General features: G+C 38.8%; 1 protein-coding gene across 3 annotated transcripts; it reads right to left on the bottom strand.

The window, feature by feature from the left end:
- Window positions 1-60: 60 nt before the first annotated feature.
- LOC121756408 (ENHANCER OF AG-4 protein 2-like) lies at window positions 61-12,117 on the bottom strand. 3 transcript variants are annotated; one of them, XM_042151956.1, is made up of 12 exons: window positions 11,755-12,117; window positions 10,192-10,268; window positions 6,504-8,246; window positions 5,915-6,416; window positions 4,871-4,979; window positions 4,443-4,555; window positions 4,178-4,365; window positions 2,300-2,978; window positions 1,715-2,198; window positions 1,170-1,268; window positions 992-1,077; window positions 61-294 (listed from the first exon to the last, which is right to left on the bottom strand). In XM_042151956.1, exons 1-11 carry the CDS (start codon window positions 11,863-11,865, stop codon window positions 1,013-1,015), a joined length of 4,170 nt encoding a protein of 1,389 aa, XP_042007890.1. In that variant the 5' UTR covers window positions 11,866-12,117; the 3' UTR covers window positions 61-294; window positions 992-1,012. The 3 variants fall into 3 exon arrangements, with proteins under 3 accessions (XP_042007890.1, XP_042007891.1, XP_042007892.1); XM_042151957.1 differs by having other exon boundaries at window positions 1,721-2,198; window positions 11,755-12,116; XM_042151958.1 differs by lacking the exons at window positions 61-294; window positions 992-1,077; window positions 1,170-1,268 and having other exon boundaries at window positions 2,001-2,198; window positions 2,275-2,978.
- Between the last annotated feature and the right edge of the window lie 4,329 nt (window positions 12,118-16,446).

The raw sequence follows: 16,446 nt of genomic DNA, 5'->3' as shown, positions 1-16,446 counted from the left end.
GGTGTGCATCAGAGTAGCATAAAAGACAATTAACACAAATTCAACAAAAGCAGGAAAGCATAGAATAAACTGTAGCATCCATTAAATTTTGATGATATAATAAATAATTACAAGCGTCAATTAAAATAAGAAAATGGCTTACACTTAGGAGTATGTGTGCGGGGATGCATTTGTCAGGAAAAAATCTAATATAAACAATCCTGCCAAGGCTCTTCATAGCTTCTCAAAATTCCACATTGTGATCTAGAACTTGATCTAGTGGATTATTAGGGCCAATCCCTCTTGCTCTGCAGCCTATATAACCAGGAAAAGATGGGAAGATGAGAAAACATGCTATCATTCAATTTTCATTGGATGTGACTAGTTTTAAACAACCAACCCTAACCACTAGATTGGCAACAGTAAAGTAGAATCTTATAAAAAATTATTCAGAGTAAAAGAACAGGTCTATATACATCTCTCTACGCACAAAATGATGCCAGATAGTCTTTGTGAAAATAAGTGCAAAACTGTTCAATTGCAAAATTAGCTTGGTATGAGATGAGGAAATGCAATTTAGTTATGGAGCCTGGAAGAATAAAACTTCTCCTTAAAAAAATGGTATGAATCATTATCCAACACTGAAGAGAATATTCCAAAGGGCTGGCATCCAGTCATGATGCAGCTATAAGTGCAAAATTATAGATAACAGCTATATGGCATCTTCAGTCAGGTAAAACTCGAACTACTTCACTTGTTAATGCTAAATGTCCTGATTCAATGGATTCATCAATTAGTGTTCTAAGATTCTAACAGAGAGAAATAGATGGTCTGCTTTAAGTTCCATACTGCCATCCTAAGAACATGATAATCAGGACTGCAAGATTTAGATTGAACCCGTTGAACTGATTTATTAATATATAGTTAACATGTATTTAAATGTTTCTGACAAAAGTTTGCTGGTGGGGAATTTGGCTAGTCTAACTGAAAGGGAAAAAGACTAACAACTCACCACATATCCAAGAAGTCAGCCTTATACTGGCCTCCAATTGACAGCTGACATGTCCGGCCTACAAGGCATCATTGGAACACCATGAACTGTGACAAATACAGCAAGAGGGTTGAATCAACAACACAAATTGCATTTTTGCAGGTAGCAAAATTCAAAATATCTGCAGCATTAAGATCACCTAGAATTGGAGGTGCTGGTGGTAGACCATTTGTTCCACCAGGCCGGAAATTAACGGCACTTTCAGGAGCCCTTTCTGAAGGGGGTCCATAGTAACCTCCTAGAAATCAAAATGCTGTCAAAATGAGTTTCACTGGACTTTTCAACTAGTTTTTTATGAGAGAACCAAGATTTAAGTCATTAGTCAAATATGGATAAAAGTTCAGGAAACAGAAGAAACAAGAATACTCCACTATAGTTCTTGAAAAGGTATACTAACTCAAACTAGAATTCAGGTGTTTTTAGCAGTGCGAGAAAGTTGAATTGTCCGGTTGTTGGTAAAAGGACCACTTCTAAGATTTATTAATACAACAATAATTCCTGGTTAAAGAGTCGGAGCTTTTATTATATTCATATGCTTTCTTCTAGATTTAGGTTGTTAACATAAGCCTGTTTAGCCCATAAGATATCTCATAACTTTTCAATGAGGATATACAATATTGAAAGTAAGGCAGAAAATGACTAAAACTTATAATGATAATTTACTTCCGTACATAAAAATATAACCTGCACCTTCATGCGAATAAGGTTGACCAGAAAATGGTTGGGCTCCAGCACTCCAGCCCCCACAAGGAAGATCTGCTTTGAAATCATTTACTGGCATCCGCCATTGTTCATCAGTAGAATACCTCCTAGGAACATCAGCATATACTTGCAATGGATAAGGGGGATGTTGGTGCTGGATGACTGTATTCGAATATGAGAAATGGGCAGATATTTGTGGAGGTCGGGCATCAGGATGCAATGGTCTTTGGGAAAATGTTGCAGTACCAGGCAGCAAATGTTGTCTCTGCTTTGAAGCTTGGTGATTAATACATGGATCATTCTGTCCATATTCAACAGGCCTTGATGAATTGTATCCAACATGCTCTCGTGCATTGCAGCCTGCAGCTGGAGAGAAGAAAGAGGACTGCTGTGAATATATTTCACCTCTAGGTGCTTCAGTATGGGACCCTTGAGTACTGGAAACCATATGGACAGGCAGATTTCCCTGGAATTACCAAATTCACAATCTTCACATAACTGTAGAGTAACATAACTGAATCAACATAAACTGATAAACATACATGTTCTAGAAGCCACATGACTTACACTGGGTGTGCCACCAATCTCATGATGTAATGGAGGTAGGTGATAAACTAAAGGCTGAGAAGTTGACTGAACTGGAGACACATATTGGGACATCAATGCAGGTTGAGGTGGCAATGACTGAACATATGGAGGAGGACCAATAGGTGGTGGAGGAATTAATTGCTGTGAGGAAGGTGGTGGTGGAGGTGGGGGTAATGGTGCAGATGATAATGATAAGGGTGGAGGTGGAGGTGGAGGTGGAGGTGATGGGGATGAGGATAATGGAGGTGGTGAAGCAGGAAGAGGGGGAGTCATAGGAGGAGAGCCAGGTGGTAATGGTGGAGAACCCTCAGGAGAAGGCAGCAACTCAGACATTTCAGAAGCAGATTTAAGCTTTACATCAGAATTCGGCTCAGGTGAAGCTATGATAGAGGTGCAATTGAAAATTAATATTCTATCATCCTTGTTGTGACCAGAAACGTCTTCCATTTCAAGCTCACCATCAACATCCTCTAATATGCAGTGGCGCCGGTCACTTGGAGTAACAGTGCAGTGTTCAGGATCCTTACTTGCAAGGTTATGCTCAGATGGTGACGTATCTAAACCTTCCTTGTATAACATCGACGAAAAATTATCTTCATCATCATCTTCTTCAAATAAATGAGATGATAGAAACCCAGGTAACTGAAATGTGGTGTTGCTGGAACCAACAGAACAGTAAATGAACATTGTATCCAAAAAATCCAGAATTAAGATAATACATCCAGTTAAGAATCAAGACAAGGCAAACTAGCTACAGCACATGCATAGCTTAATACCCCACGCAATAACTAGAATCCATTCTTATCAATGCTTATAACATATAATCCTCAATCACAATTCTGTAAAAGATAAATGAGTACAACTATGGAGCTCATATTTCATTAAACTAAATAGTTGCAAGCCTACTAAAACCATTTCAGAAGTAATGATTTCAATATAATAGTGAAAACTAGTTAAGCGACTAAGGATTGCCAAATCCCTTCAATACTCTCCATATCTACCCCTACATTATCTTTTAGAATTTTGACCCAATGATTGGAAAGTGAATATGGTTTTAGGTAGAAAAATGATAAATATGGGTGGGATTGTCGTTCTTGTTTAGGAAAATCTTTCCTGTGTATGAATACTTGCTCAGATGAGATCCTTCTAGTGATTGATGCACACAATTTAAGTCATTTTCTTCCTACATTCACTCTCCCATCTCTCCTTCTATGTAGTAGTTTTTTTCTTGGAGGCCCAGAGCATTACCAGTTTAAACTTCTAACTCTTAAGGATTTGAAGTGCTAAGACATATGTGGATCACCTAGATTTTAATTCATTGAGACAGGTGCATTCAGGATTTGAAGCACATAGTCGAGAAGTGTGAGATTCTATTGAAGCACGCGATCTATTTATGTGGTTTCATCACCGGACTCCTACTTGCAAACGTGTCCTTTGACTAAAAACATGGTTCAAACTTCAAAGGCATCAACCAAACCAGCCAAGGGCGAGCCTCCTTTGGGGCCAGCTTAGTTCCTTGGCTTGAGTGGGGCTCACTATCCTCCAACACCCTCCGACACCCAAAAATGTGGTTGAGCTTCAAGTGTAACATAATTCATCTTGAATTTATAAGCAAGTTAGCAGTTTAAATTCTAATAAAGAACATGGCTAGCTATCAAGCAATCTCCTAAAACAATAGGAAATAATACCTCTATATATGACATCAGGCAATATATGAATAGTGATAGAAAGACATGACATAAAATACTACAAACATGTAGAAACACGTCAGCTTAAGCAAATAAGCATGATTAGAGGAGAAGAAATAGAAGATAAAGAATTGCTAGGAGAGCAATGAGTAAACTTCATAGTTTATACCTCCCATACTCATCCAAAAACATGCCTTCCATTTCTCTTATAGGATCATCGATGGACCGCTCAGCTCGGGAAGGGCGTCTCTGAGAAAATCCAGCAGCTCCACCATCATTATCTGTTCCTATCCCATTCATGTAACGGCGAAGGACAGATTCTGGAAAAATTTTCCTCTCAAGCCATAACCGCAAGACCTGAAAAAGATTTGCAAATGAACTGTCAAGCACCGAGGCTGCCACTCTGCATAGTTTCCTTCAATTAATATAGTCACCTTATGACATTGACGGCGGTTTTCCTGAGCACCTGCTCCAGGTGGAGCAGCCGCTACTATGAGACGGGGCAATGCCGCTTGAACAACAGGAATATAAGATGTCCCAGCAATTCCTGAAGGTCATTTACAAAGGATTTAGAAATGGATTCACATGAGTGAGCAAGGAAACAGATGATGAAACGGTAGAATTACTTTTTAGAAACAAAAGAACATGGAGCAACAGCCAAAGAAGAAGCAAGCTGGGATGTATTTGACAAACAGCATATGATTATTGTGATAATGATCTGTGCTTAAAAAGCCTTTAACATCTACCGTAACTCATAAGAGAAAGGTGTGGTACAGTGGGATTGCATGTATGCATGTCCCTTTTTGTCTGTGAAAGAAGAAAAGTATTTTGCATAGTAATGTAACTTTTTGCAATCGCATACCTTTCTGACTATGAGAGCACTGGGTTATAGAGTCAACCAGAAAAAAGAGGTCCACTTTGCGATGAAAACTTGGCTCATTCGCCAACTTCAGGATGAGAAGTTCTACAACCTGCAACACATCAGTGGCTCTGTGACATCAGATTTTATGGTTGTATTACTACCTGCATCTCAATCTAGGTCTAGGCTAACTTTGCAGATGTGGATAACTGGATATTACATAAAATTGTCCTCAGATATGTAAGCAAAACTACCATACTTAGTAGCTACTTCCAGATTCATTCTTAAGAATCAAATGTCATAATCAGTATATAAGAGCTACCAGTGATACAGGAGTGCCTAGTTTACATTACTAAGTAGAAATCCTGGCAAGTGATATCAACAAAGCAAAAACCTGAAAACTTAATTCATATAGAAGGGGACAGTGATAAATACAGATAGTCTCTAAGTTCAAATCATTTTGTTTAGAATATGTGACTCCTCATTATTCACAGCCTCAAGAACTCAAATCTCTTTGACGTGAGAATAACCAAAGTATTCTCATCACATTCCTATCCTAAGTCACCATAATTAGAAATTGAAGCCAACAAATACAATAAGGAATAATCAGCCTGTAAAGCAATGTAACCCTTCTCTCTGAACCGCTGTTAACAAATCCCTTAACCACACATGTGACAACTTATATTTCCAAGCATGGCTGATATCATATCACTAGATTTACCTGGCACGCCGCTACTCCTTAGAAGCTCATAACTACGTTATGTTATGCATAAAGAAATAGGAATCAAGTAAAGAAAAAATTCCAAAGGATAATCTGATTATGTAACTAACCAGATACAATATATGAAATATGATGACACTGGGCCAAGTTCAACCAGGGGAAACTCATCAACAAGACAAATGAAGATACACGGCAGCACTGATGAAGATATAAAGGTGAAATACAAGATATGCTAGACACACTTTAACTGTTTAACACATAGGGCGAAATGTTGAATGTCGAATTAGAAGACCAACACAAAAAAATGATCTGCAGTCATGATGTACCTCATTGGCAATCCCATACTTTGCACAATCAATTGCAAGACGGGTTGCACGACCAATGCTCTCTTTGGTCCTAGATAGCGTCTCAATCATCCCTTCAAAAGCATCACGAACAACAGCTGCCTCAGTACCTCCACTTAAAGAACTCCCCGATGCCTGATGGCCTGAATTCACCCTCCTTTCCTCCAGGTCTTCATTTTCATGTCCACTAGTAGACGGCAACTGGCGAACATCAAAGGAAGGGGAAGAAGTATGGTCTTGCACATCGATTTGAAGTATGTTACTAGTATCAACTGCTAATGCAGAAGAGGTAGCAGTTGGGTTAAGGCTGAGCATGTCGGTGTCATGAATCAATAGATGCAAAGGATTTCCATAAGGGTTATGCAAGTTTGCTTGTCTCTTTCTCGCCTGAGCAGCAGCAATTAGATTTTTCATTGACATGGCAGAGTCTGAAATAGCCAAATCAACCGGCAAATTTAACATGGTAACTTTACCACCATCCAACCTGATAAAGGCAGACCCTGAGACACATAGGTGATAGATATGCAAAAATGAGAAAGATAAATAGATCCAGAAAACCAATTCTAATTACCTTTCACCATGTGAGGTAACACTTTTGTCTTGGTTTCCAACTTTATGGACAGGATCATTGATTTGGGAGTCGGGCCTTGAGGTGGTTTTCTTTATCTCAACAGACGAAGTTGGTTTACTTCTTTCAGTTTCTGTAGCAAGGCTACTGTTTGATCCCAGTAGAACTTTCTTCTGGTTCACACTAGCAGGTGCCTTGGTCAACTGTTTTTTCCGTAAATCTGCTAGTGGTCTGGAAGCAGTAACAGATCGAGGGGACCTCCTGGGAGAACCTGAAACTGGCTTAGCCTTCATTGAGGGGATGTTTTCAGTGACTAACTGGGGAAAAACGGGAGATAACTGTTTAGCTGATATTTCCTGAGTGCTCTTTTCCATCCCTTGCTGACCAGTTGGTGATAAAGCTTTATTGGATACTTGAGAAGATTGTACCTGATCTTTGAACTCTTCCTTGGGTGTTCCTGTGTTCCTCACGGCCATATGACCGTTTCCATGTGTCTCCCCACTCTTAGCATTCTTATTTTTGGAATCTGAAACTCGGGGAGTAACAGAAACTTTATGGGTAGATCCTAAATGAATTGGAGTTTTAGGTAATTCATCATCCTCATCCTCATCACATAGGCGGACAGCTCTCCTCTTTGCTGGAAGCTGTATGGTTGGAGATTGAACCTTGTTCGGATGCACCAAGCTATTTTTGTTTGATGTAGAGTTTCCCTGTCTATTTTCAGAGTTTGAAGTAGAAGTGGACATCACTCCAAGTGCTAGTCGTTGGCGCTTCGGTGGAGGGAGATCATCTTCATCAGGAGAATGGTTGGACTTATTCGCACTTAGCTGTGCTCTTGAAGATTTGTACTCAACCTTCCCTCCTGATTTTAACCTTTTACCCACAATGTCATCCATTTTGGGAGGAAGTGATACTTGATTGGTCTGAGAAGTTTGCTTTTCCTGGTCATGTTGGAACTTCATCTTTTTCCTTGAGATTACTTTATTGTTGTCCTCAGTAATGGCTTCAGCATCTACCCGACCATCATCTACCGCTGCTGGATGCTTTTTCCCTTTTATTAACTTTTTTCCTATCCTTTTACTGCCAGTACCTAAATCTGATCTTGAATTATCTGCAGATGACATATTAATATTTCCACCTGAAGCCTGTTTTAATTGTACACCATCTTCATTGTGTTCATGTGATACAGCCACATCACTATTTTTGCGCTTTGCACCATCATGATCCATTGCCAGCTTTGGTTGGTGGCCATTCGTCAATGCACTCTGGTCACCATTTGTCTCCTTCACCGGATTAGCAAATTTTGTGCATGACTTATTCCTCTCACCCAAAGATGGATGTGGAGACAAACTATGGCTCTTATCGTTTAACGAGCAAGGGTTGACGTCTTGACTATCCATCTCACAAAGTATTTCTGAACAATGCTCTGACCCAAAGTCTAGATCACTCAGCCGTTTTCTCTCTAATTTGCAGTTCAGTCCCTCATTATCCCTCCCACTTTCAGAACTAACCTTTGAGGCGTCACCTGCCACTGTATCCACTGAATGTGCCTCAGATGCAAGTTTATCTGCATTGCTATCATCCCTTACATCACTTAAACTTTTACCCTGTAACTCTTCAAATTCTTCACAAATTTCCTCCACAGCTTGGGCGAAATATTTGACCGTCTTACCCTTGCATCGAGCAGACAGTTTACTCTTGGTATCATTTGTGAACGCTTGGATATCCGCAGGAGCAACAAAAGCTCTGTCAAAAGAGAAAGTAAGACCACCAAGTACAATGCAAAAAACTTTGTTCCTCACATTATACCAATAACAATCCTATCATTTTCCTTTAAATCTCAATTCATGTTTAGGAGAATAGTATACTGTTGTGTGTGAGATCATTACAAGCAAACTACATGTCAATAGATGCTATTGTGATGAATCTAAAAGCATCCTCCAGATCAGATATTTAACTGACAGCAGCCATATGCTGGGGCTAGTTGGTATTAAAGAAAGAAGAGATGAAACACAAACATCAATCACTATATATGATCAATGTTAAATATATAAACAAGATTTAGAAAAAGTTCAAATAGAAGGAAAACATAGTGTAATACACTTGATTTGTGCAAGTAAGAGCATTAGCATAAGGATGTCACAAAAAACATCATTTAACAGAGCATTACTGATAAAGCGGCTAGTGATTACTTTCATGTTTCGTACATGTTACCAAGAAAAACTCAATGAATCATAACACAATAAGTGAACAATCAACAACCAGAAGGTGCTTGTGTGTCAGTTAGTTTCAATTTGATTCTCGAAAATGTATCAAAATCAGGGACCTAATGATAATAGTTATACGTGCCCAAAAACATAAACAAATATTCCCAGAAAATGATGATTTGACAAGTTTATTCACCAGATGAAAAGTATCAAGCATTCATATTGGTCCAGGATAAAAGATCCTTGCGGACAAAAGCAACTGGGAGATGAAAAACTGCAAGTGGAAATATCTGAAGGACAGATGTGATTGCACTGTAATAAGAAAATACAGCACATGGCTCTTACCATCACCATAGGGTTCATTCATAAAAGGTAAAAAGGGAAAAAGCTGTATACTCAATGTACTAGTAAGGCATAATAATTCATAGGTTGAGTCATCATATTCTGAAAAGCTAAAACAAGATAGAGAGAGAGAGAGAGAGAGAGCCTAATCTGAATACCATTCTGTGAATAGACGATATTATAAATTGCTAATTTGCTACATATCATATTCAACCAAGTGACGTGGGAAGAAGAAAAATCCTCATTGACGGACACATACACACCCAAGCTATACCTAATTTAGGTCCAATTACACCAGTTATGAACATCAATCCAAGATGTCCATTAAAAAGTTAATCTACAAAAGCACTATTAAGCTTCCACCAGAAGAATCAAGAATGCACAGGGACTGATAACTAAACCAATTTTATTATAAGATTTCAACAAGAGGCAGCTCATATAAGGCTTGCATGGTTGAAACCTAGTGAAGATGATATATGGTGAATTTTTTGCCCCTCTCTGTTAAAACTACCAAAAAAGGTTGGAACAAAACCAATGCTTTCATGAACTTAGGCTGATTTTAAGCTTTTATCAGAGTACCATGCATGATTAGACCAAACACAATTCTTCCTAAATGAGGGGTGGTATAATACTGCAGAAAATAATTGGTACTTAATATTTATTTCCTTGATTGAGAACCAAATCAAATATACAATAGTTTTCCAGAAACATAAGCAACACCCAAAAATTCCAAATTCTCTCTTTAACTACTTGGCAGATTATTAAGCTCCCTGCAACTTGTTCATATGTTTACCTCCTACAATGTCATGTCCATTGCTACACAAAGGCCACAAAACTCCTAGATCACCCAGTTGATAAGAATCATAATATCACCCTGCCAATGACCAACTGTTTTAAAACAGGTTGACACTATAAAGAAACTTTCTCAATACGAAGATAATAGGCCTTGCAACTTGGAGCACAGGCACAGTTCATTTTTTCAAGTATTACAAAAACTCAAAAAGGTATCCCCCAACGTAATTGTAGGTTTAAGTATTCTCAAAGTAATTGTAGGTTTTATAGAAATAAAGATAAGATCCTAATGATCTGTAGCAATTAACTCCACTAATACATGCATGAAGAAAATAAGAGAAAGTGCTCACATCTCTTCTGTACCAAAAAATTGCACGAAATACTTTTTCGGGTCCGGAGCATGCTTCCAGTCTTCAGGTCTGCTAATCTGGAATTTAACACCATGAAAGTTTCCCAATCAATGAAAACTGGAAGCAATTAACATAGGCAAGACAAATCTCAAGTCACTACAATCCACAGTTTAAATAAAATTTGCACGCATGTCAATACAACAGAAAAGCATATAACATAGTCACCAAATGCTCATGAGAAGTACAATGGCCAATATCAAGAGTAGAATCATTTACAAATACATATATGTATAGTAGAGGGTTCAAATTAGTCTCTTTCGTATGGTTTGTTGGTTCCCATCATCCCATGTGTAATTACTATTTGCTGAATCTGTTGTGTAAAATTTAAATAACTGAATCTGATGTGCAATTTACTGTACTCGCAAAAAAATGAAATTTTCTTAGGTCCGAATTATGGAGGTGGCGGTTTTAGCCTTTCCAGTGCAGTAAATTATGCAACAGCTTCAGTAATTTTACGTCTAGGGCATGTTTGATATCTGGGTAATGCCAAGGAAATGAGTGCTAACTTATTATTTTTCACTGTTTGATACTATGGTTTTTATTTCTATGCAGCCCGCAAAAAGCCACAGGCCTGATAAAGACTGAGTAATTGAGCTTGTGTTTATGGCAGTTACCTTTTCCTAGCAATTTGGTCTGGTTATTTTCTTGTTTTGGGAAACGCATCCAGATAAGGAAGTCTAGTTCATTACAATTTCGGTGTGAGGAATTTTGCGCAATCTTCCAGGGTAGGGGAATGGAAAAGTCATGAAATAAGCACAAATAATCGAGGATTAAAAAAAGTCCAATCACAGAAAACACTACTAGGCTTACTCAGGTACTAAACAAGAAAAAAGAAAAAGGTTTTTCCCACACTAGCTTGATGGGCTATCTCAATTTTTTTGTAGGCCTAGTTTCTTGGTTCCGTATCAAACAAGCCCCTAGCGTAGTTCATTGATATACTAATGATAAGATGGGGACTAATAATAATCACCCCATAACCCATATATATGTATAAACATATATGCGCAGAAGTGCAAAGCTTAAAAGTGGACGCATATTTCATTATCCAAAACTGAAGTTTGCAGATACATCACCATAAATGTGGTACCTCGAGGAGACGAATACACATCAAGATAACCCCTCTCATCAACTCTAACCCTAACCCTAAATCCCTCCATTTATATTTCGCTCTAAACCCTAAATCGTTTCCCAATTCACATGCCGCCCCATGTTATATATGTCTACAAGTGATCCTCTAGAAGAACAACACCAACTGACCCCCTGGACTAGTATAAACTCATCCATACTATCCTCACACGAATTACCAACATCAAGCAGACTGCTACTAATACATCTCTAATTCTCAATAAAAGGGATTAGCTAATTGAATGCGATGACGACGAAAAATTAAATTCCTACAACGATAAAACTCCTCAAAACGCAGCATTTAAACAAATATAAGCGAAAACAATATGCAAAAATAAATAGAAGAGGGAGAGGGATTAAACGTTAATCGCTATGTACCTTGGCAGGCCAGGCAGGAAATCCCTTGACCTTGGCAAGAACGAGATCGCCCAAACTCAATTCGCTCTTCGTTTTTGCCCCTTTCCCTCCACGCTTCCGCCCGGGAGCCATGCTCCCAACCCGGCCACGGCCCCAAAAGGAAATTTGCGCCGCTTCCTCCTGTGATTGAGCAAGAATACACACAAGTGGAGAAAAGTCCTAGTTCGCCGGGACGACGTCAGTTTCCGGCCGCGCCTGGTGCTGCTCCGCCGATCACAGGGACAAGGAAAAGAGGTGTTTTTTGTGTACGTTAAAAGAGAATATTGAGAAAGGAGCAATGGATGAGAGTACAAAACACAGGCGGTTTGGTGAATAAACATTCGAATTGCGGTTTGGTGAATAAACATTCATAGGTCATAGGATTCAAGAGAATTTTTATTTTATTTTATTTTATTTTATTTTATATAATTAAAGTTAAATAATGGTTCATTCGATAAAAATGTGGTGGTGTAGATCTCGGTGGTAATAGGTCAGCCATAGGCTAGCCACAACCTCCTCATATCACATCATCAGCACTAAAAACTCCTTATGCCACATCATTAGGAGAAGCAACTGGACAAGCAATAGGCTAGCAATATGCAAGCCACAATAAAAAAAATTATAAATAATAAATAATTAACAATCACAAAAAATACGGAATTAAATTTACAACACATATACGAGAAAATTCAATAATAATAGTAAAATTAAAAAAAGTACATTAATTAAAAAAATTACATTAATTTAAAAAAAAAACTCTTCCACACACGAGCCCCCGCCTCCTCTTCACTCCCCGTGGTCGTCGCCGTCGCCGTCACCGCCGCCGTTGTCGCCGCTATCCGGGACCCCCAAATCTGTGGCATCTGAGCCCGTGTCTGAGCCCCCCAACTGTGCCGAGGCGGCATCCAAATCGACCTGCATACTCTCAAGCATTGAGTGAAGAAACCTCTTCTCCACGGGTCAGTTGTCGCCCTCCATTCAACTAAGATCTATGCATCTGTGCCCTCGTTTGTTGACGCGCGAAGAAGGCGAGCTCGGTTGGCGACTTTCCAACAGGGGGGTGCCGACTGGACCTCCTGGGACCACTGGGCGACTCGCTACCCGATGGAGGGGACGGGAACTCCTGAACATCCGTGAGAACCACTGCTGCTGCCGCTGTAATCACTGGCATAGTTCAGTCATTGCTTCTTCGGCCAGCCAGCATCGACACATGCCCGAAACTTCTCGGAGTCCATCAACACCTCATAGCAGTTCCAATAGGTGAACTCCTTATAAAGCCCGGGCACGGGGAAGGCTTTCTCCGCTATCCTCCTGCAGTCCTCGTCAGTTTGGCCACTGGTCTGCATGCGGAGGGTGTTGGTGTACAAGCCCAAAAATCAGGAGACCGCAGCCCTGATTCGGTCCCACCCCTTCCGGCACTCCTCCCCGTTGTGTGGCCTCCCCTCCGGGCAAAATGCCTTGTAGGCTATTGATATTTTAGCCCACAAGTTGACGATCATCTGATTGTTCGAATGGAGGGGATCATCGCAAACACTCACCCAAGCCTTGGACAGCGCGACGTTCTCCGTATCCGTCCACTTCCTCCGTGTCGGGCTGTCGTCATCAGTCGACTGCGACGACTCGTTGACCACCCTTTTGTCCTTCCCCTTGCCCTTCTTCTTCTTTTGGTGCGCCCCGACCCCGCCCTACTCCCCCCATTTGAACGGGAGTGTCCGCATTCTCGAGATCTATCCCCAACTCTCACACCCAGTGAACTGCGTCTCCGATGGGGTCGATGTGTGCGAAGAAACAGTCAAAAAATCAAGACTGGGGCGATAGACATTGCCCCCCCTCGGCGTCCCCTGCATCCCGGGCTGCCACCCCGGCATCACCTGCATCCCGACTGCCCATCCCGGCATCATCTGCATCCCGGGTTGCATTCCCGGTACCCCCTGCCCGCCCTGCATCCCCTGCCATCCCGGCATACTACCTCCGGCTGCCATCCCGGGCATCATCTGCTGCCAGGGTACATGTTGTAGTACCCCGCCATTGGACCCCATCCGCCTCCCACAGGTACTGTGGGAGTTTGAGACCCGCTCGTCACTGGAGTAGACTCGTTGTTGTTCTCCATTTTGCTTTATTGCTCTTGTACATAAATTAAGTGAGAGAGAAAACTCGTTAAAACAAGCGGTGCGAATGAAAATGGCGTGCAAATAGTGTATATATAGTGTTTCGAATTTTTTTTTAAAAAAAAGTGCTGGCCGATCGCTTTCCGATCGCCCGCCTACGATGGCGGCCAGCCGATCGGCGAGCGCATCGGCCAGCGCTCACCGAAATTCTCGTCATTTTTCCGCTCGCCGCCTACAATGGTTCGGCTAGCAGACCAGCGAGCGCCGGGAATCGGCTAGCCGGTCCGCTAGCCTCCATTGGAGATGCTTTAAATTAATACTCTCTCACTTGAAAAGTATGAACTACTCTTCTTTTTTTAGTCCATCTTTATAATATAAATATTTTAATTTTATAAATATAAAAATATATTTTCTCTCTCTATTAACAAACTAGCAATATTAGAAATGAGTCACTCACCCCTTAAAAGGCCTCATAAGGGGAGGGTTATTCACACTTATATAGGTGAGCTAGGATCGTTACCAAGTCGATGTGGGACAAGAATTATGAATTTTAACACGCCCCCTCACGTGTGGGCCGGAATGACACATCGGACTTCCATCACGTAGGTAGACAAGAGAAGAGATAAAAGGATATAATCCATCATCGACTTGGGCCCGCTCTGATACCATATTAGAAATGGGCCACTCACCCCTTAAAAGGCCTCATAAGGGGGAGGGTTATCCACACTTATATAGAAGAGATAGGATCATCACCAAGCCGATGTAGGACAAGATATTAGAATTTTAACACGCCCCCTCACGTGTGGCCGGAATGACACATCGGACTTCCATCACGTGGGTAGGCAAGAGAAGAGATAAAGAAAATAAACTCCATCATCGACTTGGGCCCGTTCTGATACCATATTAGAAATGAGCCACTCACCCCTTAAAAGGCCTCATAAGGGGGAGGGTTATCCACACTTATATAGGTGAGCTAGGATCATTACCAAGTCGATGTGGGACAAGAATTATGAATTTTAACAAGCAACATCGTCTAAAATCTTGTGATATCTACATTGGGACGAATAGAGTATACAAGATTAACAAAAAATGTATCATTTGATGTTTGATTAATTAACACATTAATTAATCTTCTAACTTTATATTTGAGTGACAAACTTTACATCCCTATTTCTCACTCAATTGAAAATAGTTTAAAGAAAATGAATATATTATAGTTATTTTATTCAGATGCAGATCAGTTCAATACTACTCTATTTAATTTCATAAAATTAAATCTTTTATCATTGATACGATCCAATCAAACTGCCATGATCGAGCTATATTCCAACAAAAGCAAATGACGCGAAGACATTTGGGAGCTAGGAAGTTGCTTTCATTAATTTGCAATAACTAATTAATAAACGCAAAAGCCCAAGTGAACAATACATGATTTGTAAACTTCAATTTTAAGGTTTGCGTGTGCAAATGATTATTATATTCTTATAAACAATCAATCACCGTTGACATTAATATATATAGTCAATTAGTATAAAATAAGTTAGCAATACAAATATATATACATTATTTGTCTTTAAGATAAAAAATATTTTTAAAAATTAAAATTATAACTTACTAGTTATTTTCATGGAAAACTTAAATATTTTCTTGAATGTACGTATATAGTGAATTAAGATAACATTTTTATTTGTTTCAAATTGATTACATATTTAAATTGTAAAAGAAAATTCATTTTAAATATATTTATAAAGATAAAAAGAGATAAATATTCATTTTGATATAAACTTTGTTTTGATTATATATGAGTGTTAATTTGTATTTATTATCTAATTTAATGAGAATCGTTTTTTTTAAATAATAATTCATCAAAAAATTTAAAATTACACTCTCTTAATAAAGAAAATTATATGATCAAAGTAAAATTTATAAACAAATTCTTATATAATCATGCTAAATCACAAATATTAAGCTTTAGTATATGTAAATAAAAAAAATGTATAATTCTCCAACTAACAATTTTGATTGGAATATATAAAAATACAGTAGTTAAATTCAGAATTTAGAGAAAAAAATATTTAAAATGTAACTATAGATGCACAAAATGAGAATTTTAGGATGTATTGAGTATATAAATAGATTGTATGAGATGCAACATAGGATATCAAATTAAATACAGAGCTCGAATCAATAATTATATTATATATTTATATGACACAATAATACAATAACTTAAAACAAATTACGTTTAATGCAATAATATATTTATAAATCTAAGATGAAACTAAGAACATATATTTCAATCAAATTCATGTATGTAAAAACAAATAATAAATCTCTTTATATTACGTAGTACTCGTATAATTTATTATAGGTCAATTTTTATACGTAGGGTTGCGTTATAATAATAAGTACTATTCCTAATTTTGTATGTTAAAATTTTCAATACAGAACGCATAAAATTATTTGATCACTGCCAGGGTGAAGGTATGTTTATCTACTAGTAGTATATTTTCCCCTCTATATTTTTTAATATTACAATCTCATATTTTGATAGGTTGAATATTTC

This window comes from Salvia splendens, chromosome 11, assembly GCF_004379255.2.
Source record: "Salvia splendens isolate huo1 chromosome 11, SspV2, whole genome shotgun sequence".
Taxonomy (NCBI): domain Eukaryota; kingdom Viridiplantae; phylum Streptophyta; class Magnoliopsida; order Lamiales; family Lamiaceae; genus Salvia; species Salvia splendens.
The sequence above is the reverse complement of the archived record's forward strand: the minus strand, read 5'-3'. Positions and strand labels throughout refer to the sequence as shown.